The 27,290-nt window shown below is 44.8% G+C and overlaps 1 protein-coding gene across 1 annotated transcript in view; it reads left to right on the plus strand.

Moving 5' to 3' along the window:
• Positions 1 to 27,290, plus strand: part of Unc13c (unc-13 homolog C) — a 438,787-nt gene that overhangs the window by 374,783 nt on the left and 36,714 nt on the right. Inside the window, exons 24-29 of the mRNA XM_003471882.5 lie at positions 4,342 to 4,430; positions 8,319 to 8,468; positions 11,811 to 11,934; positions 15,213 to 15,269; positions 16,465 to 16,545; positions 23,775 to 23,922. Coding sequence (XP_003471930.2) covers positions 4,342 to 4,430; positions 8,319 to 8,468; positions 11,811 to 11,934; positions 15,213 to 15,269; positions 16,465 to 16,545; positions 23,775 to 23,922 — 649 coding nt within the window. The remainder of the gene's footprint in view (positions 1 to 4,341; positions 4,431 to 8,318; positions 8,469 to 11,810; positions 11,935 to 15,212; positions 15,270 to 16,464; positions 16,546 to 23,774; positions 23,923 to 27,290) is intronic.

The following is a 27,290-nucleotide window of genomic DNA, read 5'->3' on the forward strand; positions in this document are numbered from 1 at the left end:
TTGCTTGAGGCACCTCCCTAGTTGAAAACCAGTTTGATGAGACCAGCAAGTACAAAGTTTGGATTCGGGTTTATTAAAGCAACTCTGGGAACAATGAGGAAGAGGATGCAAGAAAATGAGCACACAACTGGGAGATGATCATGATAACTAGATGTGAAAAATACAAGTTGCAACATGATGAGGATGGGTTGGATGGAGAACACAAGGCAGGAACTGACCAGTCACACTTGGTGTCCCCAGAGACAGGACAGAAAAGACTGAAGTCAGAGATGACATTCATGTCTACCTAAACAATGAGTCACCAACCTGGGCATGGAAAACAAGAGAATCAAGTGAAGGGTGGCCAGGTCATATTTCCACTCAGGCCACCCTGTGACTCAAGTGTGGAGACCACTGCAGTGGAAGAACCCAGCCGGCACTGACAACCAAGACTAAAGTTGCGACGAGGGGTCTCTTCCAGGGGTAGAAAGCCTAGGGGCCAGATGATAACTCAGGGAGAGAGTACAGAATGAGAAGTCCAGAGAGTAGCAATCAAAGGACTCTGATGTCTAAGGGACAGGACAGGATTTAAAGTCAAAAGACACAGGAAACAGAATCAGCTGGTGAAATCAGAAATAAGCACATGCAAGTAAGCATTGTGGACACAGAAGCAGGATGACAAGGCCACTAATCAAGAGACTGGGTTGTAAGCAAAGGTATCCTATGGCAGTCACACGAGAGGTCATTCCAGGAGTTGCCACTGTCCGGATATCATGAGTGCTTTCCAGGGATCTCCTGTCCTGGCTGCCTCCCTTCAGCTCAGCAGAGTGCCTGGGAGTGCAGGGTGCTGGGACTGAAATACAGATGAGGAGAGCCCTTCTGAGGAAGAGGGGTTTGTAAGAAAACTCTTACACAAGCAACGAAGGCAAAGTTCCCCAGTGTCCAAGACAAGAGACACTAGAGGACTTTGCAAAAGGAAGTGGTGAATGAATTGTGATTTAGAGAAAAAGCAAAAATGAGCCTTAGGAGAAAGAAAATACTTAAAGGACACCTTGCCTGCTAGCTCTCTCTCAGACAAATTATTTGTAACTATGTCTCATGGTGTAAAAACTTGGTTATTACCTATTTGTGGCCATATGGCTTATTTGCTCATTAAAACTGCACTCTGTCAGGATAGATTTTGGAGTTCCCAAGTCTTTCATAGAGTGTGGGTGAAATCTGTTTCAGCAGCTTTCCTGTAAGTTTCTAAATTGACTCTACCCTTGAATTTCCTTGGACATATTCCTCTTCACATAGAGTCTTTATTAGCCATCCAGGTAACTTGTACAGGTTCACACGGCACTTCACTTCCTGATTTAGAATAAATTCATTGGCTATGAATTTTGAATGCTTCAAAGTTTTTCTTTGTTCTTACTAAACATAAGTAACAATACAGAAGTTTGAGTTTATGTTATAGTACTTTTGTATTAAAAATTTATGAAATGAAATTAAGTAGCCTTTTACCTTTCCTAGGTAGGCAATAATTTTTAAAATACACAGCTGACAATTTATGCAGCACATGCTCAAACCCCAAAATATTACTTTTTAATACTTTAGAAAATTTGAGGCTAAAGACAATGTCCCTCATTTGGACACACTCAGAACAACACAAGAACTGGGCCGTGTTGCCGTGCAGGGAGGTGAACTCGTAGCCCATAGTTACCATGTTTACGCTCATCTTCTTACTTGTGTGATGGTCTGCAGTTTGTAGGAGCCTCACATGCTGGCCTCAGAATTGCTGTGGTTATTTTAGGGATATCATATGGATGACCTAAAACTCACACTGAAACGGTTTACTTTTCCTGCCTTTTTCCGCTTTGCCCTAGTTACACGACAGAAAATTGGTCTGGATCTACTTAGAAACACATACCTATCAAAAACTTAAAACTGTCACTCAGTGTTTAGATGCTGTAATTGACGGATTCTGATTTTCAAGTAATACCAATTATGTGATAAGAAATGTCTAATCAGAAAGCACTTAAGGTAACAGTATGAGGAAACAGCACAACTTCATCCAACTGACCTCTGTAACCATTTTCATGGTTTGCAAGAATAATTCATTCCACTCTTAATTCAAAGCCCTTTTATATCAAAGCAGGGAAGGAGAGAGAGAGGGAAGGAGGAAAGGGAGAAAGAGAGAGAGAGAGAGGTGCTATTGCCCCTCAAGACATGGCTCATTTATCAAGTTAAAATTTCTTAGAAATGTTTGCTTATCTTGCAGAACACTCACAGACCACATTAGAAATCTAAGGTTGGGCCATAATTTTAAAGTCATTATCTTGACAAGTGGACAAACCTACCTCTGCTCTCAGCCCTTTCATTAGAGGGTACTTTCTAGGTCCATGGGGAGTGGGAACCCAGACAGAAATAGGGTGTGCCTCTCTCACTCTCTTCCTGACCTTTTCATCCAAGTGAAGTCAACTTAAAGCTGGTCTTAGAGCAACAAAAAGAAAATAATGTAATAAGCCTCCTACCACGGAACAGGCCGTAACATGTTCTCTCTGCTAAAGGCTAGGCGTTGTCAGATGCCCCTCCAAAGTCTCGTGTGCTCATAGATGGGGCGTTGGAGATGACTGGATCACAGGTGTGATACTGGGTTATGGGTGTGATAACTGGATTAGCCCCGGTCTGATTAGCGTAGTTCTGGGTGTGGCTGGAAGAGTTTATGAAGACAGCGGGAAGACCCACCCTGAGTACTGGCAGTTTGTACCCTGGATGGGACATAGAGGGAAAGGGCTGCTCGATGCTTGCTGCTTTTGTCTGACTGCCTCACCATGCACTGTTTCTGCCCTGACCCTCTGCCATGCCTCTGTGCCATGCCACCCTGCCGTGCTGCCCACCTTGGAGCCAGCCAACTGTTTTCTGAAACCCCTACAGACTGTGAGCTAAACAAACCTTTCCTCTTCTAATTCGAGTGTATTTCGACAATGAGAAAGTAAGACAAAATTTTAGGATCTGAGACCCTCCCACAAATGATTCTCTCACTGTAGCTTGATTCTCATCTTTGAAGAGCAGACTGATTGGATAGGAACTATGGACATTAATGATAGAAAATGGAATTTCTGAAGAGTCAAGACAGGAAGATTTCAATTTCAGAGAATAGTCCAGCTTCCCTCCACCTGACTGATATAATGCCTCTATTAAAGGCTTTGTTTAGTTTTCACTGAAAAACCAAAAACAGTTATATCACAAAAATACAGTCAACAAAGTAGAAAAAAGTTTTTTTTTAATGTTTGCTAAAGTATATAGATCTTTTACTTTAATTGCAGAACTAATTTTTGGTGTGTCTGTTTGTGTTAATGTTATTTTGTATTCTTTCCTAACACTATTCTAAAAACAAATTGAATTTTAAAAAATGGACCTCTGATGTTTGCACCATAACAAGAAGCATTACAAATAAGTTACCTTGGTCTAATTACTTTTCTTTTGCACCTAAATTCATTCACAAGCTTAGTTTCAAGTTATAAATAATTGAATTGTTAAAATAAAATTAAAATAAATAGTTCAACTTTGCATCTTGAACTGAGTTACCATGAGGTCTTAGGAGAGAAGCCCCCTCTACCAAGTTCAGACAAATGTGGACGTGCTTGGACAGTTCGTTTATCCTATCACTTAAAATTCTACAGTTGGGAAAAGTACTTTCCAATAAGCCACAACAATACGGACTTAGTATTCCTAATGCAAAAATCAAAAAATCTATATTGCTTCAAAATCAAAATTTTTGAATTGGTGCTCAAAATGTTTTGGGTTTTGAGACACTGCAGATCTCAGATATACAAATGCTAAACCACTGGAGTCTGGGCAGCTGTTTCCAAATGTGAAAAACTGAAATCTGAAGCTCTTCTGGTTCCAAGCATTTCAGATTACTCATACTCAACCTGTCCTCAGAAGTTAACTTTTAACTGAAGTTTATATTTTAGTGGGACTATTTGTTGACAGGAATATTAAGATCAAAATATATTTTGGAGCAGTACCTGTATTTAACTTATGTATAACATGGTGGGTTTTCTAGATTTTTCCATCATCAAGTTTTGGAAGGTGATTTGTACTGCTTTGCATCCCCCTGGCTGTAAATGATGAAAGCTTTGCTCTCTGGCTTTTCTTTGTAAGCATGGCATGCAAACCAGTTTTCATACGGAAGAACCTGCCACTTCCTCCACAGTTTCCTAACTCTTGCATTTGGTTTCAAAGGCAAAATGAGAGAAAAGTACCCATCTGCATATGTGACTGCCTCAAGTTACCATGTAACAAGCAAAATGTCTCTAAGGGAAATGAAGGGGTACTTTTCAAAACTCCAGTCATGTTTTTGTGATCTCTATGCAGCTAGACCCTGAAGCGAGCACTATTCTGAAAGAGCTTCAAGTTCAACTCAGCGGGGTCCTGGATGGGCTCAGCATCACCTATGGTGAAAGGTAAGTGGTGGCAGGGTGATTCGGCTCTGCAGTGTCACTCCTCCAAATGGTTGAATCCCCTTGACCCTAAGATTGGTCTCAGCATCACCTCTGAGAAATCTGAGGTGACCCCACCTCAGGGGAGGGAGGCCCTTCACGCGGGCCGCTCCCTTCATGCTGCTCCAGTTCTCATTCGCCCGTCTGCTTCCCACCTTGAAGTCAGACCTGGTGTCCAGCTCCAGGCTGGAGGGCTGAGCAGTGAGGTGGAGAGAGGGGAGGAGGGGCAAGCTGGACCCTGGGGACAGCGGCTGGTGCTCAGGCAGCTCTACCCAGCCGTGGCACATGGGATAGCCACGCCTCCAGGCTCTGCCATGTGAGGCCAGGAGCCTCGCTGGCAGGACCTAGGGGCTGGTTCCGCCTGTCCATAGCCAGCAGTGTGAAATCTGTGGACAATTCTACTTTCTTTTCTGTTTTTTAAAAAATCAACTTAGGTTGTTTATGGTGTGGCTCTAAAAAGAGAAGTTCACCTTCTGTAAGCTTCACTTTGGTCTTGTAGCAGAAGGGAACCATCTCATTACCAAATGTTAGACTGAAAAACAAATACTTATTTGAAGACAGTCATTAATTTAATATAGAATTGCCTGAAGAATTTCAATAAAGTCTGTCTTATCAATTTAAGCAATGTGCTTTCTTTTCCAAGGAGATTATACACTTTTCTCATAGGGGAACAAGAGTTTGGACACCAGTTGTATTTTTTGAAAGACACAATTAAGAGGCATCTGTTGATGCTTATGATGCCATTTCTTAATCAGAAAGACCCCCCAAAACACCCCACTTTCTCTCAGATGCCCAAACGCAGCTGAGTGAGGAAGAACCCACAAGCAGCCTCCTGTTGGTTGACATCAGTTGTGTCTGCAGCCCTGGAATCCAATGGCATCATCCCTGAAGCCCACCCCGCACTGCAGGGATGATCAGGGCAGCAGCCTGCACCTCTGCTCTGTTGTCTGCTAGCCGCAAGGTCTGCAGTGGCCATGGCCAAACGCCCATCTGGAAATGGAAACAGAGCTAAGAAAATGGAAACAGAGCTAAGAAACGTATCGCGTTTCTGAATCTTCCCAGGAAGCAAATGTTCTTCATTTCATTTTGTTTGCGGGAGGAACCTTCATGCTGTGCATGTTAAAACATGAGTTCTACTTGGGAAAAGTCTGAACAACTTTGTATCTGAAAGCAAGTGTGCTGCTTGGGGTGCACTGCAGGCTCCATTTGTCCCAAGCAGGTGCTGGAGCCCAGGCACTGATACCCACAATGCCATGGATCTAGTCCTTTGTCCTCCTCTAAACATGGGAAAGAAGGTGGCGCTTTGTTCAACTGGGATTATTGGAGCAAGCGGGCCCATGTCACATGCTCTTGTGACAGGAGTAATTGCTGTCTCCCCGTTGCTATGGAGCATCACACACAGGTCTCAGCAATCCCTGTGACCATGCTGCAAAGCTCAACCAGGAACAGCCCAAGGCATGTCTGAAGTAGCGGCTGATGGACTTAAAAATAGCTGCATCAGTAGCTCCAAAAGTCAGTTTGACCTGTGTCATTAGCATTAAATTGAGCTGGCCTGCAGCTCTTGGGGTGGCTTTTCAGAAGGAGAGCAGAGCCAAGCCAAGCCTGAAAGGGAGTCCCTGGTCCTGACACTCATGGGTCCCCTGCCTGGGACCTGAGGCAGCGGTTTCACTGTGGTGACCTAGAAAGATGCCTGTACAGATGGCCGTAAGATTTTCAAAACTATACCACTTAGATTTCCTGTTAGTGTTTCTCCTTTTGTGTGTGGCTGTGTTTCCTTTATTGACCTCATTAGTACCAGTGGCAGGCTGAGTCAGTGGACAAAGAGTTTGGGCTATTTCCTAGGAATTCTGAGCCTGTCCTGCTCCTTGGGTGCTCAGAGAATCTGTTGTTTCCTGCAGTACTTTTTATTCAAGTTAACTAATAAAGATTTTTTTCTGCTGAAATATGAATAGAAAAAGAAAAGTTGTTAGGCAAATTTACTGAAAATTAATAAAGACAAAAGCTTTTTCAGTTTGTGTAGGTGTTGGCTTACCCGGAACTCATGCAAAAGTGGAGCCTCACTGCAATTACCATGAGGATGCTTCCCACACCCTGCTGGCTTAGATCAGTCACCACATAGATCTGCTTGGGAGCCTACCTTTCCATATTTGATGCATAATTTCCAGACCCTCTGCTCACATACTTCACACCCCAGTAAGGAGTGAGTATTGACTTGACTATAGGTTCAAAAGAAAGTCATTACTCTCAAGGTGATTCTTATGGCAGCCAGCAAAATCACTGATGATCCCCTAGGAATCAATTAGCTAGAAGTTTCCACCATTATATGCCTTCTTGTTCTCTCATTCCAAGTATCTTCTATCGCAATCCCAGTTAAACACATCACCACCACAAGGACCCACCCCTTGACTGCCTTATCCTCCACCCCACGCTCTCCCACCCTTCAGCCTCCACCTGATGGAAAGCCAGAGCCTGGGTTGGTCTGGTAAAGGCCCAGTGGTTAGGGCTTGGGTTCCCCGGGATGAGGTCTTGGAAGAGGTTACTCTGTGGGACTAGACAAATGGAAACAGAGCTAAGAAACGTATCGCGTTTCTGGGTCAGCTGAGATCCAAATCCAAATGGAAGTCTGGAGAGGCAGGAATGGTCAAGAGAGCCCAGCAGACGTCAGGAGCCAAGGGAGGATGAGCCAAGAACATGGCACATGCAGCTTCAGGCCTTGAAAATATGTTCAAAATTATGGACCAGTGTGTTTATAAACCTGCCTTTACAGGGCTGGAAACAAGAAAAACAGCCAAACTGTGACCCTTTACAATTTATTGAAAATTTCCCTTATTAGGTAAAGCTAAAAATGAAACAGGCCTAACTAGAATATTTAACAATTTAAGTAATAAAATAATAAAGTTCTCATCTCTGCTATGGGAGCAAGAAGCCATGCCTTCTCTACATTTATTGATGGTTTTTAGCACCTAGGATGCATGAATGAGCACATGTGGTCTCATCCATGATGTGGGCTCTATATTGAAACCTTCGGCCTCTATGAGCTGAAGCTTTTCTGCAGTTGTCTGCTTTCCAGAGAACATTAGCTGTGCAACCACTGCATGTCCTGCCAACAGGGCTGACTTGTTCAACACCGTATGCGTGCCCAGCCTCTTGTGGGCCCCAGTCCCTAGGCCTGACCCTTCCCACACCTCCGTCCACTCCTCTCTTGCCTGTGTTTGTGCTTGCATGGGCCTGTGCCTTAACTGGCTCTGTGCTGAAGCCATCTTAGCAATGACGCTGAGAGTCGTCGCTGTTTACATCTCTTGCTGCCTGCCATTGCTGAGGGAAGAACCACCACGCTGCACAGGGTGTGGAGAACAAGGAGACAGGCAGGATTTACTTCCAATCGCCTACTTAAAGATGGAGACTTGTGAGGTAGTGCAGGCAGGCGGGAAGATGACCATTGGTGCATCTGACCATGTTTCCTCTTTAACCCTCTATTGAGATGCCACTGACATACAAAAATTGTACCTACTTAAAGTGTACAACTTGATATGCATATACATTATGAAATGATCACAGTCCACTTAGTTAGGATATGTATTCTCCCAGTGACAGCATTTGTGTGTGTGCTGTGAAAACTTAAGCTCAAGCCTCTTAGGAGTTTAAACAAACAATATGGCATTTAACTGTTGCGTCAGGATTTCCTGACAATCCCCCTTGTCACAGGCATAGTACCTTGTGCAAGGCGTAGGAAGTGTACAGTACTGAGGAGGAGAGAGATGCTGCTTTGATGGAGCTTATGTTCTAGTGGGCACAACCTGTGATCAACAAAGATGTTTCCTTTTATCCCATGACTTATATTCCTTGTTTCAGTTTTCAGCTTATAATTGAAGAGTGTATAAAACAGATGAGTGTTGAACTGCACCAGATGCGATCCAACGGAAGCACCACATCCAACAAGAACAGCGCAGCCCTGGATGCAGAGATAGTGCTCAGGCCTCTCATGGACTTCTTGGACAAAACGTAAGTTTTCTACCCAATTTTATCTTCATTTAGTGCCCTGCATGCCTACATCTGACTGCTAGGAAGTTAAGAGTAAACTGTTTTCCTGTATGTAAGTGAGTCTTAGAGAGAATGTCATGGAAACAAATGACTTCTGCAAAGTGCAGTGCCTTTGATTTTTTTACTGGATGGGAAAAGTCAGGAATCATGGCACAGAGGAAGGGAAAGAGGAGAGAAGGCAGGGGGCCAGGGAGGCAGCTGTTGAGGCAGAGACTCAGGATTCCGGGCTCCTTGGGTACATCTTGTTTCACATTCTCAGGACATAGAGATGGAATTGAGCTAGAATATTAGACATTGAGTCAGAAACCTGCTAAAGAAGAAAACAGCAGGAATGTGGCTGCCAAATCCAGCCACTGGGCATGCAGATTCCTGCCTGACGTGGCCTTCAGTGCCAACTCCCTGAGTGCCCTTGGATATCCAGCCTTCTGCCAGCCACCAGGCGGCAGCGAGCCAGGCAGGGGTCTAACCCTGGCCCTGGAAGAACATCGCACTCTGGAGGATGGGTGAGTTGGGGTGGCAGGGGCCAACTCAGTCCTCAGCCACAAGTCAGGAGTGGCGTAGGTCTCTTCTATCCCTGCTCTCAGAAGTTCTGATTTAGTAAAAATCACGATGCTCAAAAACTCAGATTTGGGAGTATTTCAGGTTTTAGCCTCAGGGATGCTCACGTGGTAAAACCATGCAAAAATATCATATTCTGAGAACTCCAAAGTCTGAAACAGTTCTGGCCCCAGGAGTTCCAGAGAAGGTATACTCACCCGCCACTCAGACCCGGACCTGGAGACAGCAAAGCAAGCAATAATTTTGAATGCCCATGGAAGGCCAGTGTCATAGGGTAATTTACATATGTTATCGCATTAATTGTTATCACATCAGATTAATGATTAAAGGGCCAAGATAAGATAAAAAGAGGGCTATAAGGTCTTTTTTTATTAGTACATGTTTGTGAGGCCTAATGATTACATTCACTTGGGTAATTGGTCATTTAGAAGCATCATAATTCTTTTTAACATACCCAACAAAGAATTCATAGCAAGACAAATGGGCATAGAACACTCCAGAAGGATTACACAGGAGGACTACACATGGGGACCCAGCCTGGGCAAGTCAATATCCTGTTTCAAAAAATCAGAACAGCTGAGATGTAGCTCAGGGCAAAAACCCTGAGTTCAGTCTCCAGTACTGCAACAAGACAAAAACAAAAACCAGTAAATGACTGGAAGTCTTCAAGGTGGTTTTGAAAAAACTTCCCCCTGGGAAATTACATTACATTTTAAGTGCCCGGTTTCCCTCTGGCTCCATGAGCCTGAGTAATGCATCTCGTTTCTTCATGTTTCACCTCCTCCATGAAGATTTGAACATTGAGTGCAATGAGCTGGGAGCTGTATTCCCAGCAGCAGCAATGGGCAGAGCTGCGGTCGAGTCCCTGGCTTATCCTTGTCCAAGCACTGCCCGTCCCCCAGAGTAGTCCACTACACTACCTGCGTGAGCCAACCAGAAAAGTGAGACCAGTTCTTGCGCATGGACCTTTCATAAGTGCACGTCACACACGTAGGTGTGCTGGGCTTCAGTCGTCCTAAAAGTGTTGGTGAGGAGAGCCAGTGCCACTTGGCCTGTTTCTACCGGGTGCACACTGCAGCTTCTCAGCAGCACACTCACAGCGCCACCCTTGAACAGGGGCCTCCACGCTGGTGGAGCTGCACCCGCGGGTGAGTCTCATCCAGGGCGGCTTTTTATGCATTTTTATATATCAGATTTCTGTTTGCCTTTCATATGTCACATTACTTTAAAGAGTAGTTATGTATTTATTTATTTATTTATTTATTATCAATACCGGGAATTGAACTCAGGCCCACGTGCTTACAAGGCAGGCACTTATGCCACTGAGCTAAACCCCCAACCCCAGTTATTTTATTTAATCCCCAGTTATTTATTTAAATATTGATTATTAAAATCAATTACTAATGATAATTATGTGTACTTTTGCTATGAAAAGGCAATTGTGTCTGCCAGAGAGAGAGCCAGGGTGATTATTCCTGAGTCCAAAAGTAGACAGGGTGCTGAGTAGTGCTCCAGGGAGACAAGAAGGCTGCCCCAAACCCTGTGAGCAGGCTGACCTCCTCTTCTTCTGGAGCCTCAAAAAGTCCAGTGTCTTTAAGATGTATTTCCCAGCTGTTCCACAGCCCTGTGCCTCCACACATGGAAGGCATTCCTGGAGGCATAGAAGGATATCCTGGCTCTGACTCCCTCTCTAGTTCTCCATTGTGATGGTTAGGGTCAGCATCACCGTGACTGACTTCAGGATCCACCTGGAGGACTGGAGAGCACACACCTGGGTGTGTCATGGAGGTATAGCTTTGAGGTCAGTGTCTGGTCCTTCAGCCCTTCCTCTCTGGCTCTGCTTTGGCCCTGTGAGCTAAACAGCTTTGCTTAACCACACCCTTCTCCCATGGGGCCAGCTGACCTAGCCTGAATCCTCTTAAAACATGAGCCAAAATAAACCTCTCCTTCTCTAAGGTGGATGTCAAGTACTGTGTCCAGCAACAAGAAAGCCAGCTAATACACATGTTTTTAGACAAAGACCACAACTCTGAGTCTGTTTTGTTTCTAAGTGGATATAATAACATGAGACATTTATGCAAAAGTGATTTACAAGGTGTCATACAAATCCCAGGTGATATTACATCATTATTTCACCATGAGAAAAGCTTTGAATAGAATGTATTCTTAGTCAGCTTGGTTCTTGTGTACAGTGATGTACACCTTTGCCATGCTGTCAGCTCAGCACTCACTAGTGATAAAAATGCAATTCTTGGATATTCAGTCCAGATCTTAAACGTGGGCCCGTGCCACATCCACAATTGGGTGAGGGTGGAACTCATGTATGTTGGGAGCCTTGACTTTATCACGATGCTCTCTGCCCTGTCAGTTACATGAAAAGAGTTCTGTCATGTTTCTCTGAACCCCAAGTTAAAGCTGGTGGCAGATTGCAGAAATTGCACAGGGCAGAATAGATTTTATGTGTGAATAAAGAAGGGCTTTTTCCTTTAGGTATAAATTTACTTTGTATGCTTTATGTGTTTTTCTTTCTGAACTGAGGAAATAAATTTTCAGATTTCATTTTCTATCAAATGTAGTGAATTATCTAATATATAGACTCAATAAAGCTTTATCTTTTTCAGTAAATGGAATTTAGCATTTTAAAATTATAAAGACCTATTGAGGCATTGGAATCTCCGTGGTTAATATGAATTGAAGGGTCCATAAAGTAACCGGACACATAGATGAGTGCATGTCCTTTTTCAGATTAAGTCTCTCGGCCAAAATCTGTGAGAAGACAGTACTAAAGCGAGTTCTGAAAGAGCTGTGGAAGCTGGTTCTCAACAAAATAGAAAAACAAATTGTTCTCCCTCCTCTGACAGATCAAACAGTAAGTATTTAAAATGTGGCTCACTTTCAACAATCTATAGAGGTGCTTTTGTTTAAGTAAATGTTTTTTTAAATTTTTATCTAAAGAGAAAAAAACAAAACATAAAAGGGTATAAGTAATACAATTTCAAAAAAATAAACAGTAAGAAATCACTAGTTGATAGATTATATATTGTCATCTTAGAAATAGTTGTTCAAGTTACAAAATTAAAGCATACAAAGTGGACATTCAAACAGTGAGAATGCAAACAGTTCTGTTCAATGATCCAACAAAAACTTAATAATATGGTTATCTATCTTACACACTTAAATATACATGCAGCTATATCCTTTAGAGCACTTTCTTTTCCTCTCTTTTTTACAATAACAATTACACATTTTGGGTTTTATTACTCCCACAGTTATTACCTTTTTTTGAAGAGAATAAAATCAAATGTGACAAAACAAAATGGAATCAGTCAAAACAAAAGGATGGACATAGTACATGATGTAAAAATAGAATATGAGGTGATCAACAATGGTTACCATAATGCGTCCTGCTATCTTAAAAAGAATTGCCTAGGGGCTGGGGATTTAGCTCAGCGGCATAAGTGCCTGCCTTGTAAGCAGGCAGTCATGAGCTCGATCCCTGGTACCGATAAAAACAAAAAAGACAAAAAAAAAAAAAAAAAAAAGAGAGAGAATTGCCTATATCATCAGATATAATAAAATTGAACAAAACAGTACAGAACAAAACCAATAAAACTGAAACGTTGAAGACCTTATAGGACTTCAAAAGAAGATAATAGTCAAACTAGAATGAGCATCATAGTGAGTCTTATTGCCTTCAAAGTAGTTGCCTATACCCTTAAACTTGATACTATCAAACAGAACAGAATAGAGTAAAATCAGTCAAAACAAGATGGTAAGAGCAATACAGGGGTTCAAATCAAGTTAATAGGAAATCAAAAGTTACTATAATATATCCTGCTTTTTTATTTTTTCCTTAATTAAAAAATAATTTAAAAAAATAAATTTTTTAAAAAAGGTGAGATTGAGATAAAAGAGGACATAACAACATAACAACACAGGTCAGAACAGAACAATTTAAGCAACATAGTGTTTCACCACAAGATAACCTGACATAAAGGTGAATGGTTTTGATCTGCATAAAGCACTAAGTTCATTTAGGGAAAGTCTTTGATATAGTTTTTTAACAGTGATTGATCAAATTACATTTTTCTTTCAAGTCAACTTTAAGTAGTGTTAATAGCAGTCGCATTTCCTACTGGCTTGTCATTTGCTTATCTTTAAAAAACAAATCAAAGTTCAGTTTGTAAGTTTATCTGCTCTTCATGTGCCATTGCAAAATTTTACTGTGAACCACAGGGAAATACAATTAGGACGGAGGTAGGGACCGTGATTCTTGCTGAAATGCTGCAGCCTCACAGGTAGTTCCCTGGAGTGTCTCCCCTTTCTGTTCTGCCTCCCTGGTTACGGCACACTTAGAGGCCAAGAGAGGAGGAAGTTTTTAGCCACCTGAAGGGTGAGGACTGGGAAGATCAGTTGGCAGCAAGGTGGACGATGGTCAGGAGCCGCGCGGGGCTACAGACTTCACCACCTAGACTAGCAAGGAGATGGTAACTCAATGTGCGCTTGTCTTGGAAGAACTGTATGTGATTAAGGAAGAGAAACTGTTACAAATCATGAGTAATATAAGGTAAAAGACCTGTCAAGAACATTAATCATGCTTATCAATCCATATTTATCCAGTGGAAATATATAGACAAAAGTATTTTATAAAGTGCACCAAAATACAAAAATTGCTGTTTTTCTTGATTTACTGCCAGGGAGTGATAAAATTTGGAATACTTTGTATTTACCAAATGCCACAAATGTGGGGCTTAATGAGCTATGGTCGCCATGTGGGGGGTGGTGCAACCCCAGGAAACACAGACACAACCTCGTCCTGCCGTGATGAGGCTGCACCTCCATCTGGCCTGTGGTGGCAGGCTTGGCAGAAGGGCGTCAGTGCAGTCTGGGAGCTGGCTGGTGTCTGTGGAGGTTCCCCCGGTCAGCGCCTCTGGAGCACAGCAGAACTGTAACTTCAGCAGGAGAGGAGCATGTTCTCATGCAACAGCACACAAAACTTGCCAAAGGACAGGAAGACAGTGCTTCATGGCCTCCTCTCCCGAAGTGCACCAGTGAACCCCACCTCCCTGTGCTCTGGCTCCCCTACGACCGCGCCACAATGCTCTGCTGTTGGGTCAGTCGGCTTACAGCTTTACCGTCCCTTGGCATGGTCAGCTGTGCCCGGCTCCCCACTGTCCACACAGCCTCTTGAAGTACGCATTATTATGTCTGAGAGTTCTTCAGCAGCAAATTCCCACGGGCTTTGATTGCCTTGCCTGCTGCTATTTCCCCCATAAACTTGATGATATTTAGTGTACCACTTTGAAGAATATGAGACTTTTTAAGTATACCATATAAATATGTATAAATTTAATTATATAACCACACAAAGCCTCTCTGTAACATTTTGTTCTCTGCATAAAGGTTTTCCTACAGTAGCTTATCATCATCAAACTCCCCTGAGCATTGTCATCTCCAAGTGTGAGCCTGTATCATTCATTCATTCATTCCCTGGGTGAATATTATTTTTCTTATGTGTACTAGGCACGGTGCTGGGTGCTGGGGATAAAATATGAGCAAAATCAGCCTTGGTCACAGTTCTCATGAACCTGGTAGTCCAGTTCCCTACTGACTGCATAATTTTCAGTGAAGAGAGAATGTGGGGAATGTTAGCTCGATTTCCTGTACCTGGAAGATAGTCCTAGGTGCTGATGAGTGTGGCCATACTTGGTGGTCCAGCCCCATCCTGGCATTATGGGAAGGCTTACATGCTGCACTGGCTATCTTCCGTGGCTGTGGAGAAAGCACCTTCCAGCCCTGCAGCTGAACATTCTCACACATTTACTCTGGGAGAGAGAAGAGAGTTGCCTCTGCTGGTTTCACAGGTGTGAGCATGTGCCAGTCAACCTGGGCACTGTGGCTCAGCCATTCCCTGCCCCCAGCGAGGACTCTTGGAGTGGGAGCCTGCAAGGACCGACGCACTGAGCACCTTGCAGTTATCTCTGTCCTGCTCTTTCAAGGGGATGGAGAAGAACATGGAACATAAAAGCCACCAAAAAAAAATGCAACACAGTAGACAAAGAAAACCCTCCACAGCTACTTTGCACCGTGACCAAAACTGTCACTGGTAAGACTGATCTTCCTTTCCTTGTCTCTATGTGTTTTTAGGGTCCTCAGATGATTTTCATCACAGCAAAAGACCTGGGACAGTTATCCAAACTGAAGGTAAGGAGAGCGAGGGAGCTGCCAGGGGCCCCAGAAGCCAGGTGCTAACGCAGCTCTACCACCCTCTTTGTCTCCTAGTAACAGACAGGAAGGCGGATGCCTGTGACCTCACAATCTGCTCCAAGGATTTTAACTTTGCACTGCAGCAATCAATGTGGTTGCTTCGGAGCAAATCAGAACACACACTTTCATATGTGAACAAAGGCAGAATGCAGCATTGCATAGAAATCCACTCAAGTCTAGAAAAGCCCTAAAGTCAGCGCAGCACAGAACACTGTGACTCTCATCCCAGCAGGCAATGAATATATAGCCATGTTCAGCCCAACCGTTAATAATAAGCACTTCGGGTTCCCGGAGTTGTGAGCTTACTACTGCATATAGGAACCCTCAGCCCCTCTTCATTTGAGTCAGAACTTGACCTACAACTACCCTGTTTAACCCACCCACTCAAACAGAGGTAAGGGGAAGAGCTCTAAACACAGATGACCTTGACTGAGTTTTCTACTTGATGTGATGCTGGCCACATTCAGGTGCTGTAGTTTTTAGATGTGGCATCTGTAGGAAGCAGAAAATGTTGGCATTTGGTTTGTGGCTCCTGTGAGAACAAGGAAGATGAAGCATTCCCTAACTTTGCTGGCAATTGCAAAAGACACCACCTGCTGCTGGCAGACAGGGCAATTCCGGGCCAGCAGTGGCCCAGTTCGTGCCCTGGGTTCTCTCTCCTACCTACAGCACAGTGGGGACCATCGTCTGCATAATCACTTACCAAGGTGAAACAGGTACCTATGATGTTAGTGTCCTGTTTTATCGTCTACACCACCTCCTTCCTCAGAAAGAACTGAACAACCACCATGATGCCTCTATGGAACAGAGCTGTCATTCTGAATTTCTCACAAGGGCCCAGTTCCATTAGTGGTTGGTTGAGGAGATAAGGCTGAGGCAGGAGGATCACAAGTTCCAGCCAGCCTGCACAATTTAACAATTTAGTGTGACCCACCCTCCTCAAAGTAAAAATTAATAGCAAAGGCTGGAGAGACAGCTCAGTGTGAAGGCATGAAGGTCCTGGATCCAAAAACAAAAGGTGGACAGCACTAGTCAACTATTGTTTTGGAGCCTGGATCTTCGACGTCAATGTGCAGGAAGCGGACAGAGCATGTCTGAGAGCTCTGACTAAATGAACACACCTGTTTTCCAGGAGCACATGATTCGTGACGACGCCAGGGGCCTGACACCCAGGCAGTGTGCCATCATGGAGGAGGCGCTGGCCACCATTAAGGTGAGTCCCCGCACCTTGAGGCCATGGGAAGAGCGGGACAGCTTCCTTCCAAGTGTGGGAGCAGGAGGCACTGCCATCCCTTTAGCCTCCCGGGTCACGTGCTCCTACACCTGTGTCCTCTGCCCCTGAAAATGCATGTGGCACCTCTGTTGTAATTCAGGTTTTCAAAGGCAGACACGTATCTCAGGGCCAGGTTAAACGGATGGTTCACGCAGGCTTTAGGTTCACAGAGTGCACCTTTCTATACTCAGGAAATAATAAATTGATTTTATTTTCCATTGAAAATCAAAGGCCTTGTACTGTGGGCACTGAGTTCTTAGAGCCCAAAGTTGCAGCGGCCTGAGCTGAATGTATGCAGTCTCAAAGTAGAATCCAAAACTCTGCTCCAGAGAATTCCTTCTGACTGCAGACAGTTCACATTCATACTGGAAGTTTAGAGATAGAAGAATGGGTTTCCAGGCCACGCGGACTGCTCTCTGGAGAGGCCAGGACAGCGGAGACCTGTGAGGTGCCGGGGTCCCGTGGAGAGGAGCAGACCTTTACTGGCACTGTCAGACCTCCTTTGTGCCTGCTTGGAACTATCACCCTCGGACTGTGCTTCATGGTTTCAGCGTTTTCTCTGAGGCCCCGGGCTAAAACCAAAGGTGGAAACAAGAGGCGGGGTGGGGGGTGGGGTTTGGGCAGGGAGGGGACAGAAACTGAGTGCAGGAAAGCCCACGGATTCTTTGTCTGCAAATGTGGTGATTTGGAAAAATAATTCTGAGGAAATAAAATGAAGACAAAAATACAGGGAAAGTTTGAAATTGACTCTTCCTAAAAATTATTTTGAAATATTTGAGTAAGAGTGGCCTTATGTTTGGAGCAGTAATGGCTCCATCTAGGAAAAGTGTTAATACAAGGAATAAAAGCTGCCGAATGTCCTCTGAGGAGGAAAGTAAAGTGGACGTTACAAATCGAGTGCAGCCCCGACTGGACTTTACAAGAACAATGTGTGGCTTTCGGATGGGAAGGGGCTGTGCTCTGGGGAACTGGGAGAGGAGCCAGGGCTCCCGCCCAGCCTGGTATTTCTCTGAGGGTCCCTGGTGAGGCCAGGAGCCCACTGCCCAGCCTGTGACCCCAGCCCTGAGACAGACCAGATCCCAAGCAAATCTTCTGAGCCACATCTCAGCCACCCAAATGCCCTGCGTTTCTGTCAGGTCATCTGTGAACACTCTGAAATCACTGCCCACCATCAACACTTTCTCTGCTGTCTGGGGACAGAACTACAGTGGACTCGTGGTCTACAAACTCAGTTCATTCTCCAGGGCCGGCTGTAACTCAAGTTGGCAGCTGAAGGTTCAGGCTCCACTATAGCCTTGGAAGTTGCTCTCCTGTATACAGGCAGAGCTCAGGGTCCTCCAAGAGATAGTGGCTCAAGATTCCTCAGTTAACCCCACATAGGAAAGGATGTCCTTCCAGAACTCTTGAAGAGTTAAATCTATATCTGAGGCTGTCTGGAAGCACAAGCAGCCAGCGTTTGGGTCCTAACTCAAGACTTTGGTCATAAATTAAAACTGAAATTCTGGTCATAACCCAAGTTGTTCATATGCCAGGCCAGTTATAACTCAAGGGTCCACTCAACATGGTGTTCAAGGTTCAGCAGATGAGTCTTCATTGTGGCCTGCTCTTTCAGAGTGGAGTCCAATGCTGGTCCTTGTGAGCCTATAGTCAGCCCCCAATCCCCTCATGCTTCACTTCTAGGATGTCACTGTCTTCAGGGACCTCCCTGAGAGGATGGCCTATCTGCCAGGTAACTGCTTTATGCTGTGGCCTGCCCCTCTGCCAGGGCTATTATCGACATCTGAATTCTGTAGCCTCCGTGGTTGGTTTGGGAAAACCCCCTCTCCCTTCAGCTTGTCTGCCTCAAGATTTGCCCCAGGACTGTGAATGCAGGACCGGGACTGCCCTGCCACACATGAATTCTGGTGGTGACTGGAGAAATTCAGGAGGAGAAACATTCCTTTCAAGAGTTGTTTTCCAAGCACTGCATCTAAACTTGCAAAGTGTGCTCTCTGCGTGGATTTGCTGAAAGTATAATGCAAGTGCTGGAAGCTAGAGCAAGGTTGGGAAACTGCTACCGAGACTGTGGAGAAAACCAAAAAGGACTTCTCAAAATCTTGTGGAGAAACATTAGCATGTTTCCATAAGTCAGCAAAAATAGATTCACAAGATAAACAGTGTATGACAGTATGAAGCGTTATAAGAATTTTGAGAGTTTTATTTGGGTTGTAGGAAGAATGGCTAGCTAAGCATGCAGATGGTATTTATCCTAACTTTTTACTTAGCAGTCTTCATCTCAAAAATCACAGCCAGATATAAAGTGCTTTATTTTCTGCAGTTTCATGATGAACAAGAGAAACAGGAAAAGGATCTTGGTATTTTTCAGATAAAGAATATGATGCTTTTTAGCAGCTTTCCAGTTCCCGTTCAGATGTAGGGGAACCTATGAGTTAAAGTGAGAGGGCGGAGGCCTTTACCACCGCCAGGAGAGGAGAGCAGGTCCATGCAGACACCACACTGCCACGGAGGAGGATGGAGACGGAAGGGAGGCGGCAGCAGGCCCCGACCCACCGGTGGGCAGTGACACTGTCACCTTCAGGATGGAAGAGAGGAGTCCGTGAGTCATCACACACAAAACACAGCTCCTGTGCTCGGAACACTCTTCAGGAGCATCCACGTTCCATCCCGCAGACCGCGACGTGCCCTGGGGCCCTCTTCAGCACACTCTGCCCTCAGTGATGAGCACACATGTGAGGCTGTCCTGGAGCAGATGCCCGTTAATGTGTGCACATTCAGTGTGACGTGACTGCCAGTCGGTCCTGGGAGTCTGCCACCCCAGACTCCCAGGACCGACTGGCAGTCACGTCACACTGTGCTGCCAGGTGCTAACGTGTGAAGCCAGTTTCTTGCCTTGCTGTGCTCCTTTGTGTGAGACATCAGGCTGGGCAGGTCCGCTGCCTTGTGGACACCCCCTTCTCTGTGACACAGACACCCAGCCCCTCCACGTCCACCTCCGAGGCACTGTGAGCACCCTTCCTGAGAAGGAACCACCTGCACCCTGCCCTGCGACTCTTCTCTGAGGGCTCGCACTGCCCGCACAGAGCCCAGGCAGAACACAGTACTGCGCCGGGAGTTTTGATTCCTGCTTCAGATCCCAAGCAGCAGCAAGAAACTGAGTCCTGGCCTTCTGTTTAGAGCCAGGGAAAGTAGTCCATTCCCACACACATGAGGCAGGCATCCAGAAGCTTCACAGCCCCACACGCAGGCTCCCCTTATTCTGTGACCTCCTTCTGGTGTGTATGTAACTCACTGTAACGAGTGGAGATAAGCAAGTGGCTTGAGCCCTGGAAGTAAGACGTGTTTGACATTGAAGACTTCCCTCCTACATGTTCTTCAGCCCAAGCAAAGTGAAAAGTCCCCCTTTCCTGTTTCTTTGGGTCCCTCACAAAGATTCAGAACCAAGTGTGGAGCCCTGGGCACCAATGCCCAGGTGGACCCTGAGCCCCTGCCTCAGGTGTCTGGGGCCATGCAGTAATGACCAGCGCAGGCACCCTGGCCCGCACAGTGTGAAGCCTTGTAACCGGCATCTGGGAGTTCGTATTTGCGGAGCTGCAGCTGTCTTTTCCCCTCTATCTACGTCCATGGAGCAAGCGTTTGTTTTCTCTCCAATACTGCTCCCCTCTGTCTGAGATTCTGTTTTTCCACCTCTCTCATTATAAAATGCACTTCAGAAACAAAGGCCTCATTTCTGAGTGGAGAGAGATCTTCCATTCACCAAATATCCTGCTGGAGCCAGGGCTGACCATTCGGAAGACTGGCTTAGAAGGAAGAGGTCAATTGAGTGTTCCAACCTGTGACTCCAGGGATACTTTGGAACAAAATCAGACTGCACTTTGGCTTCCACTTTGTGAGTCATCCCCCACATCCCAGGGACCTACAGGATAATGACTAAGTTAGAAAACACATCTTCCTCTAGGAACTAGGAAGACTGAAGGATAAGCAGATGATTTATGCCTTCGTAGCTTGTTTCTTGTCCTGTCTCCCATAAAGCCTTCTCTTTCCTCAGAAATCTCCCAGATAGATGAAGTCAGCCACAGTCTTCTAGTGTTTCCAAAGTCATACTCAAAATCATATTCTTTTCTAGATTTCCAAGGACATATTTCATGGCATCCCCCAAATTGTAGACAGGTGTCCAGTGATAGGTATCCTATAGCCAAATCATCTTGGAAACCGGGGATGGTAAAGAAGGTTAGACAGCTTTCTTTCCACCCTGGTTCTGGTGCCTTTGTTACATGGTAAGCCCTGTGACTCTCCAGAGGCCAGCATCCACCCTCGCCTGCCCTGGACCGCATCTGCCCAGCAGGACAGGGGGTTTCCAGGCAGCACAGGTTAGCAATGAGGGTGGCATGAGGACAGCACACAGCACTTCCCAAAACCACGTCAGGGGAAGACACTGTGAAGACCTCCGGTCTCCCTCTTCTCGCCAGCACTGCTAGACTGGGTTTCTCTTGGTGATTTAGCAGAGTTGTCCTCAGCTGGTCTCTGTGACCCATTATCCAGAGGCTGCTTTGAAGCAGCACTGACCAATAAGCACCGAGGATATCATTGTTCTGGAAGCTTTTACCGACCCTCCTTGTGGAGCTAGTTGGCTCACTTTTCCCTCCAATGTATGACAGTCACTCCTGCCATGTGTGGGTTGCACTCCCCTCGGGATGATAACCTTCCGACAGCCGACAGCCGCTGCAGCTGTTCCCTGTGATGTCACTGGCACAGTGCATGGCCTGGCTCACAGCTCGGGTATCATCAGCATCTGCTAGAAAGGCAGCAGGGAGTGGCAGGGAGGACAGACACTGTCCCTGATGCTGTCCGGGCGACTTCGGGGCCTGTAGCTCTGTCCTCTACCGCTGGACCCTGACAGCTGGGTCATCCTTGCAAGTGCTGCCACCTTGTACTTCATGCACACTGGGAAAGGGTGGATTTTTTTAAAAAGCGCAATTTTAATACATATCAATGAGTGAGACAACCAGCAAGGTGTTGCAGCTGGCTCCCAGGAGAGGTCTGCAAACCACACATGTGTGAGCAATAAGTAAAGCTAAAACGCATTTACAATATGGGCAAAACAGATCTCTCTCAGAGCCAAAATCAGTCACATCCCACCAGAAGTCATTAATTTGCTTTTTTTTTTTTTTTTTTTTTTGACACAGGGTCTCACTCTGCAGTTCCGACTGGCCTTGAACTCACTGTGTAGCCTAGGCTAGCCTTGAACTCACAGCAGTCCTCCTGCCTCAGCCTCCAGAGTGCTGGGATTACAGGCGTGTACCACCTAACCCAGCTATTAATTTGCATGGCTGTGAGCAAATCACCTACAATATTCACTATTTTCTACAATTTACATTTTTAAAGCACCTCAAAGACAATGAAAAGTGAAAATAATACTACGGGTATAATAAACAGAACACACACTTTCTGTTCATTTCTCCTGAGAAGTACAAAAGCCCATTTTGTCACCTCTCTTCTACCTTCCTTTACAGTGTTCTAGCATGGACACTCAGGTCGGCTGAGACCTGGCTGACCTGAGGTCCACATATGGACTCCCCTCCCTTCCCTAGCCCTCCTCAGCCCAGTGCTCTCTCCTGTTCCTGGCACCATCTATGCCTGCACCAGAAGGGTGGCCATCCCTTCTGGTGACACCTGGGTTCACCGTGGAAACCTCAAGAGAGTTCCCAGCTCTCTTGTGAGGACAACCAGGTTAAATCTCCTCCCTCCATACATCTGTTTAATATTTTTCCACTTATATACATCGTATATTTCTTGAGGAAAAGAACTCATTTTTTTGTGTGTTCATCAAGGTACTTGCAACAATTATGAACCCCCTGTCCTCAATGAGTATTGTCTGTATGTGAAAATATCTTAACATTTTTTACAATAAGGACAAAATGGGCACCAATCTTAAACATTATGTTTTTGCTTCCTCCTAAGTAAGGAGTAAAGAAGGCTTTTCCTTTCTGCTTGCCTCGCCCCTGGTAGCCATTGCTACAATGTACATTTCCTTAGTGCACACAGCTGGCCACCACAAGGAGACTCCCGTGACCACGGGCCTGTGGTCCAGAGGATTCCGAAGTGCCAGTGTCTCTCAAATGGCTGCTCCTGTTGCTTACCTCTTCCAGCTCACAGCCCAAATCTCCTCCAGCACTATGCTTTGAAAGAACACTCCAGAGCTTACAGATGCCTGGAACATTTTATCTCTTTGCAGCTCCTTTTGAGCACAGATAATTTTGATTTTTCAGTTCGTTGTTCATCAAAAGCAGGACAAGAGGCAATGCATATTCAATGGGTGGGTCAGAGCCTCACTCACATCCTCAGATCCCTCTATTCTATGCAGTCAGCAGTTTCCAGAGCCGCAGTGACTGAAGACTCAGCGTCCTCCTGGAAGAGAGCTCACTATGGGAGTGTAACGGAATGTTATAAATGTATCATCTCTGCAGTGTTTAGAGAAAGTGTTTGTAGTTCTGTTGCATCTTTCTAGGCCTCCTGCCTTTCTAGCAGTTGGTTGTGCATAAGACAGTGAAGTGCCAACATCTCTTGATGGTCATTCTCACTGTCAGTGCGCAGGCATCTCTACCTTAGGTGTAAACTGAAATCATTCAGGATTGTTGGATGGGGACATCAAAATCAAAATAGAAACCAAAGTCTCCATGTTGTATTACGTTTCTCAGATCCATAGGAAGTCAGCACAGCGGATAGATTTCTGTACCTTTGTGTGACTTTGTGACTTGGGAATGGGTGAGACAGAGCTGTAGGCCCTGGCCTGGAATCTGAAATGAGTGTCTGCAAAGCTAGCACCTGTGAAATGTGCAAACCTAGGTACTGTGCTCCCGTCCAGAACACAGGAGCGTAACCACGCTGACAGCTGACAAGTGGACCTCTCATTCCGGAAGGTTACTGGCCAGGGCAACGTCCTGACCCTGTCTAGTAACCCAAGTTGGGGTGAGAGAGAAAGAGTTAGGCCTTCAAGAATCTCATTTCCTGAAAGCCTGACTAGATGATGACTGGTTTAGCACTGAACCACATGCTTTGTGCCAGGGCACTTGTACCTATCTTGACAGTAGTGTGCTATTTTTGAGCTTCGCTATTTCAGTAGGAAGCCTGTATTTCCAGTACTGCTTATATGGCTTTCTTTTTCCTTTTAGCAATACTTCCACGCAGGAGGAAATGGCCTGAAGAAGAATTTCTTGGAGAAGAGCCCAGATCTTCAATCTCTGAGATACGCTCTCAGTCTCTACACCCAGACTACGGATGCGTTGGTAAAGAAATTCATAGACACCCAGACTTCGCAGAGTAAGTAGCACATGTGACTTAAGGACAGGTAAACTGCACGCCACACCAAAACGCAGTCTCACAATTACCACACACAGTGTGAATGTTCTGAGTAAACTGAAACCTCATTAAGAATGGAGAACTGGGATTCAAAGAGCAACAGCTGGCCATGGCGGCGCACACCTGTGGTCCCAGCATTCTGGGAAGCTAAGGCAGGGTCGAAAGTCCAGGCCAGCCTGGGCAGCTTCGTGACTTGTGAGGCCCTGTCTCAAAACAAAAATAAAAAGTTCTGGGACTGTAGCTCAGGGAGAAGACTCCGGGTTCCATCCCCAGTATAACGAAACACAAACCAAACCAAACCATACTTTAGCCTTTATTATAATTGGACAGAACACAAACCTGATAGGTTCAGGAAACTCTGGGCTTTCTACAGCCATGCACACACATCAGCCAGGGGTCTGGACTGGGGCTCCAGGCCAGGAGGGGCTGCATCCCTCCTCTGTGCCTGCAGTGGCCTTCTGCCTCCTCTCTCCCTCACCAGCGTTCGCAGGGTATCTGCCCAGATTCCGCACCTGGGAGGGCTTGTCACACTCTGATCTGGGAGGACCCGGCCTCAGGAGGCTGAGTAAGGGGAAAGCCGGTCCCATTCCATGGGTCCAGGGCCTGTTCTGGGCTTGCACTGCTGCGCGGCTTCCAGCAACAAGGACACAGAACAGTGCCCATGACTTGACCTCTTTCCCTGGTTTCCTTACACTAGGAATAGAGGACTAATTAATAAAATGTTGGTTTTCTTTTTCTTTCTTTTTAAAAAATTGTCTTCCATGTCTATCCTCTTTATTTTTCCTTATGTCTGCTAGATTAACTTAGTGTTCCATGTAACAAAAGTCAATTACCGCTTAATTAAATTTTTTCTTTTGGCTCTATTCAGGCTGAAAGATATACTCTCCTTTAAAAATACTTCAGCTGAATTTAACTTTTTCATAAATGTGCCTTTAAGTATGGAAAACCTTATTGTATTCAGTTCAATTAGTCTTGTTTTCTCCCTCTCCTACTCTTTTGGGTCATTTCTCTCCAACTTACTTTTCTTTCTTCCTCCTTTCTTCTCTTCCTAGAATAGAGTTAAAGTTATCTTTTTCCCTAGTTGCAAAAAATATAAATAAATAAATAAATAAAAGAGAGGAGAAAAGAATTAAAGCTCTTTCAAGTCCCATTAGAAATTCATGAGCCACGATGTTCAAACCTATTAGAAAAGCAGTGTCTTCTTTTCCCACTTCAAACATTGGAAAATGTAAGGCAGAACTGATGTAGAACTCATCTTAAGCTTGTGTGTAGCTGAGCTCAGTGCATAAGAACAACGTGTTCACCATTACAGCAGGGCACTGCCCACACCAACACTCGATCTTAGCCTGCACTGATATAACGGTACTCACCTGCATCTCCTCTGAACCAAGTCCCATGCCTGCAGGGTGGTTCCAAACTGAAAAGGGTCTTACATGTGTGGAGGTTTTGTCCCCTGGGCCACATGTGGCAGCAACCTGGAGAGACTGGTTGTCTGGAGTGATGTCGCATTACTGGGACTTGGTGAGTAGTGCCCAGGGATGCTGCCAGACACCCTGTGGTGCACACAACAGCCCTGGAGCAGCACCAACGATGTATCTTGGAAATGGCAGCACGGGGAGGCCAAGCCATGGGGAGTGATGCATGTCAGGCGGTTTCCTATCCCTGGGACAAAACACCTGAAACCCACAATTTAAGGGAGGGAGATTTATGTTGAATCCCGGTTTCGAAGGTTCCACTCCATGGTCAGTTGGCTGTTAGGCAGGAACATCAGGGTGATGGAGGAAAGCTGCTCAGTACGTAGTGTTGGGTAGCAGAGGTCAGGGGCAGAGGCAGAGAGGAAGGGCTAGGGATGGAATGTAATCTTCAGATCACCCCATGACCCATTTCCTCCTCTGAGGCCCCAAGCAGTTAAGCACTTGTCAGTGATCCACCCGGCGGTGAAGGTGGTGACCTCTCCAGCCAGGCTCCTCTCTGCACCCAGACCAACTGACCATCACATTATAAACCAGGCTGTGCTAAAAGGACAGAAACGTTAGTGTGAGGAGACAGGAAAGGGGAGAAGAGAGCAGACTGGTTCATGAGTGTACAAGGAGAAAGGTGTTTGAGAGGCAGAAAGCCTCTGGCAAAGTCCTAGGTTCACGCTTAGCTCTAAATTCCCAGCACAGCAAGTATGTTGGCAGTGTATTAGGAAAAAGTTTATCTTGCTTTTAAAGCAAGATATACCAGGTTAGCACCATTTTTGATCAATAGATACAATGAAACAGGGCTTAGACTTCTCTTTACCAGTCAGTTTGAGATAACATTTATAGAAATTACTTTAATATTTATGATTTTAGATATTCTTTCAAAAGTTAGCTCAGTGGTTTAAATTGAATATTTAGTTTGAAAAATTATACCTTTTTTTCATTGCTTCCACAGGATGAGTTACTTAAAGCTTTAGAAGCTAATACAAACTGATTTCTTGCATCTTGATTGTAATATCTATCATAAAAAAGTTTTCCTAACAGTTATTTCATTATACCAAAGGCTCTTTGAATATTTCATGTGGGAGCAGACAGTGACAAACGAACAAAATTTGAACACATTAAGTAGTTTTTTCAGTGGATAACACAATTTGGAATGAAGCACAGGATGATGAATTGCTCAGCCATCCTGGACCCTATTCTGCTTCCTTATCTGAGTTTTTATTACTGCACAGGAACAGAGATCACAAAGGTTTTGCACAAAAAACAGATACTTAATGCCTAAGTTAAAACTCTCTTGAAAAGAAAAATAAGCTTTTATAGTTGATGACTATATGAATTAAAATGTATGAGCAAAATAGTTTTATTCTATGATCTATCCTTTTTTTGCCTCTTTTGAGTAAAATCTTTGAGTCTTTGCTTATTTGAAGTTTTTTACAATTTAAATCAGGTCACTCCAGTCGTTTTGATAATCTGTATTCTGCAGAAGTGGAGTAGAATGTATTTTTCACTTAAGACAAAGTAAAAAGCTGCTGGCTCACATCCAGGAATCTATGAATCTATTGCTGCATAATCATTAGATCACGTGATTGCTATGTGGCATCACTCAATCTCATTTTTATAATTTAAGTGGGAAATATCCAGAATACTACATGAAAAATTCAAATACCAGATTGTATATATCCATGTACACTTTTTAATCTCGGCAGTAAAATTTGAAATTCTCTCAAGTGGAAGGCTTTTGGGGCCATTTTACCTGATGAAAGCATTAATTATTCATAATTATGTTCCTCATAATATAAAAGATGTGCCCAGACAAAGAAAAGAAATCATTCTCTAAATGGTTCTCTATGGAAAGGTCTTTTC

Source organism: Cavia porcellus, unplaced genomic scaffold, assembly GCF_034190915.1.
Source record: "Cavia porcellus strain 051 isolate PalLab524CR breed Dunkin Hartley unplaced genomic scaffold, mCavPor4.1 scaffold_1, whole genome shotgun sequence".
Classification (NCBI taxonomy): Eukaryota; Metazoa; Chordata; class Mammalia; order Rodentia; family Caviidae; genus Cavia; species Cavia porcellus.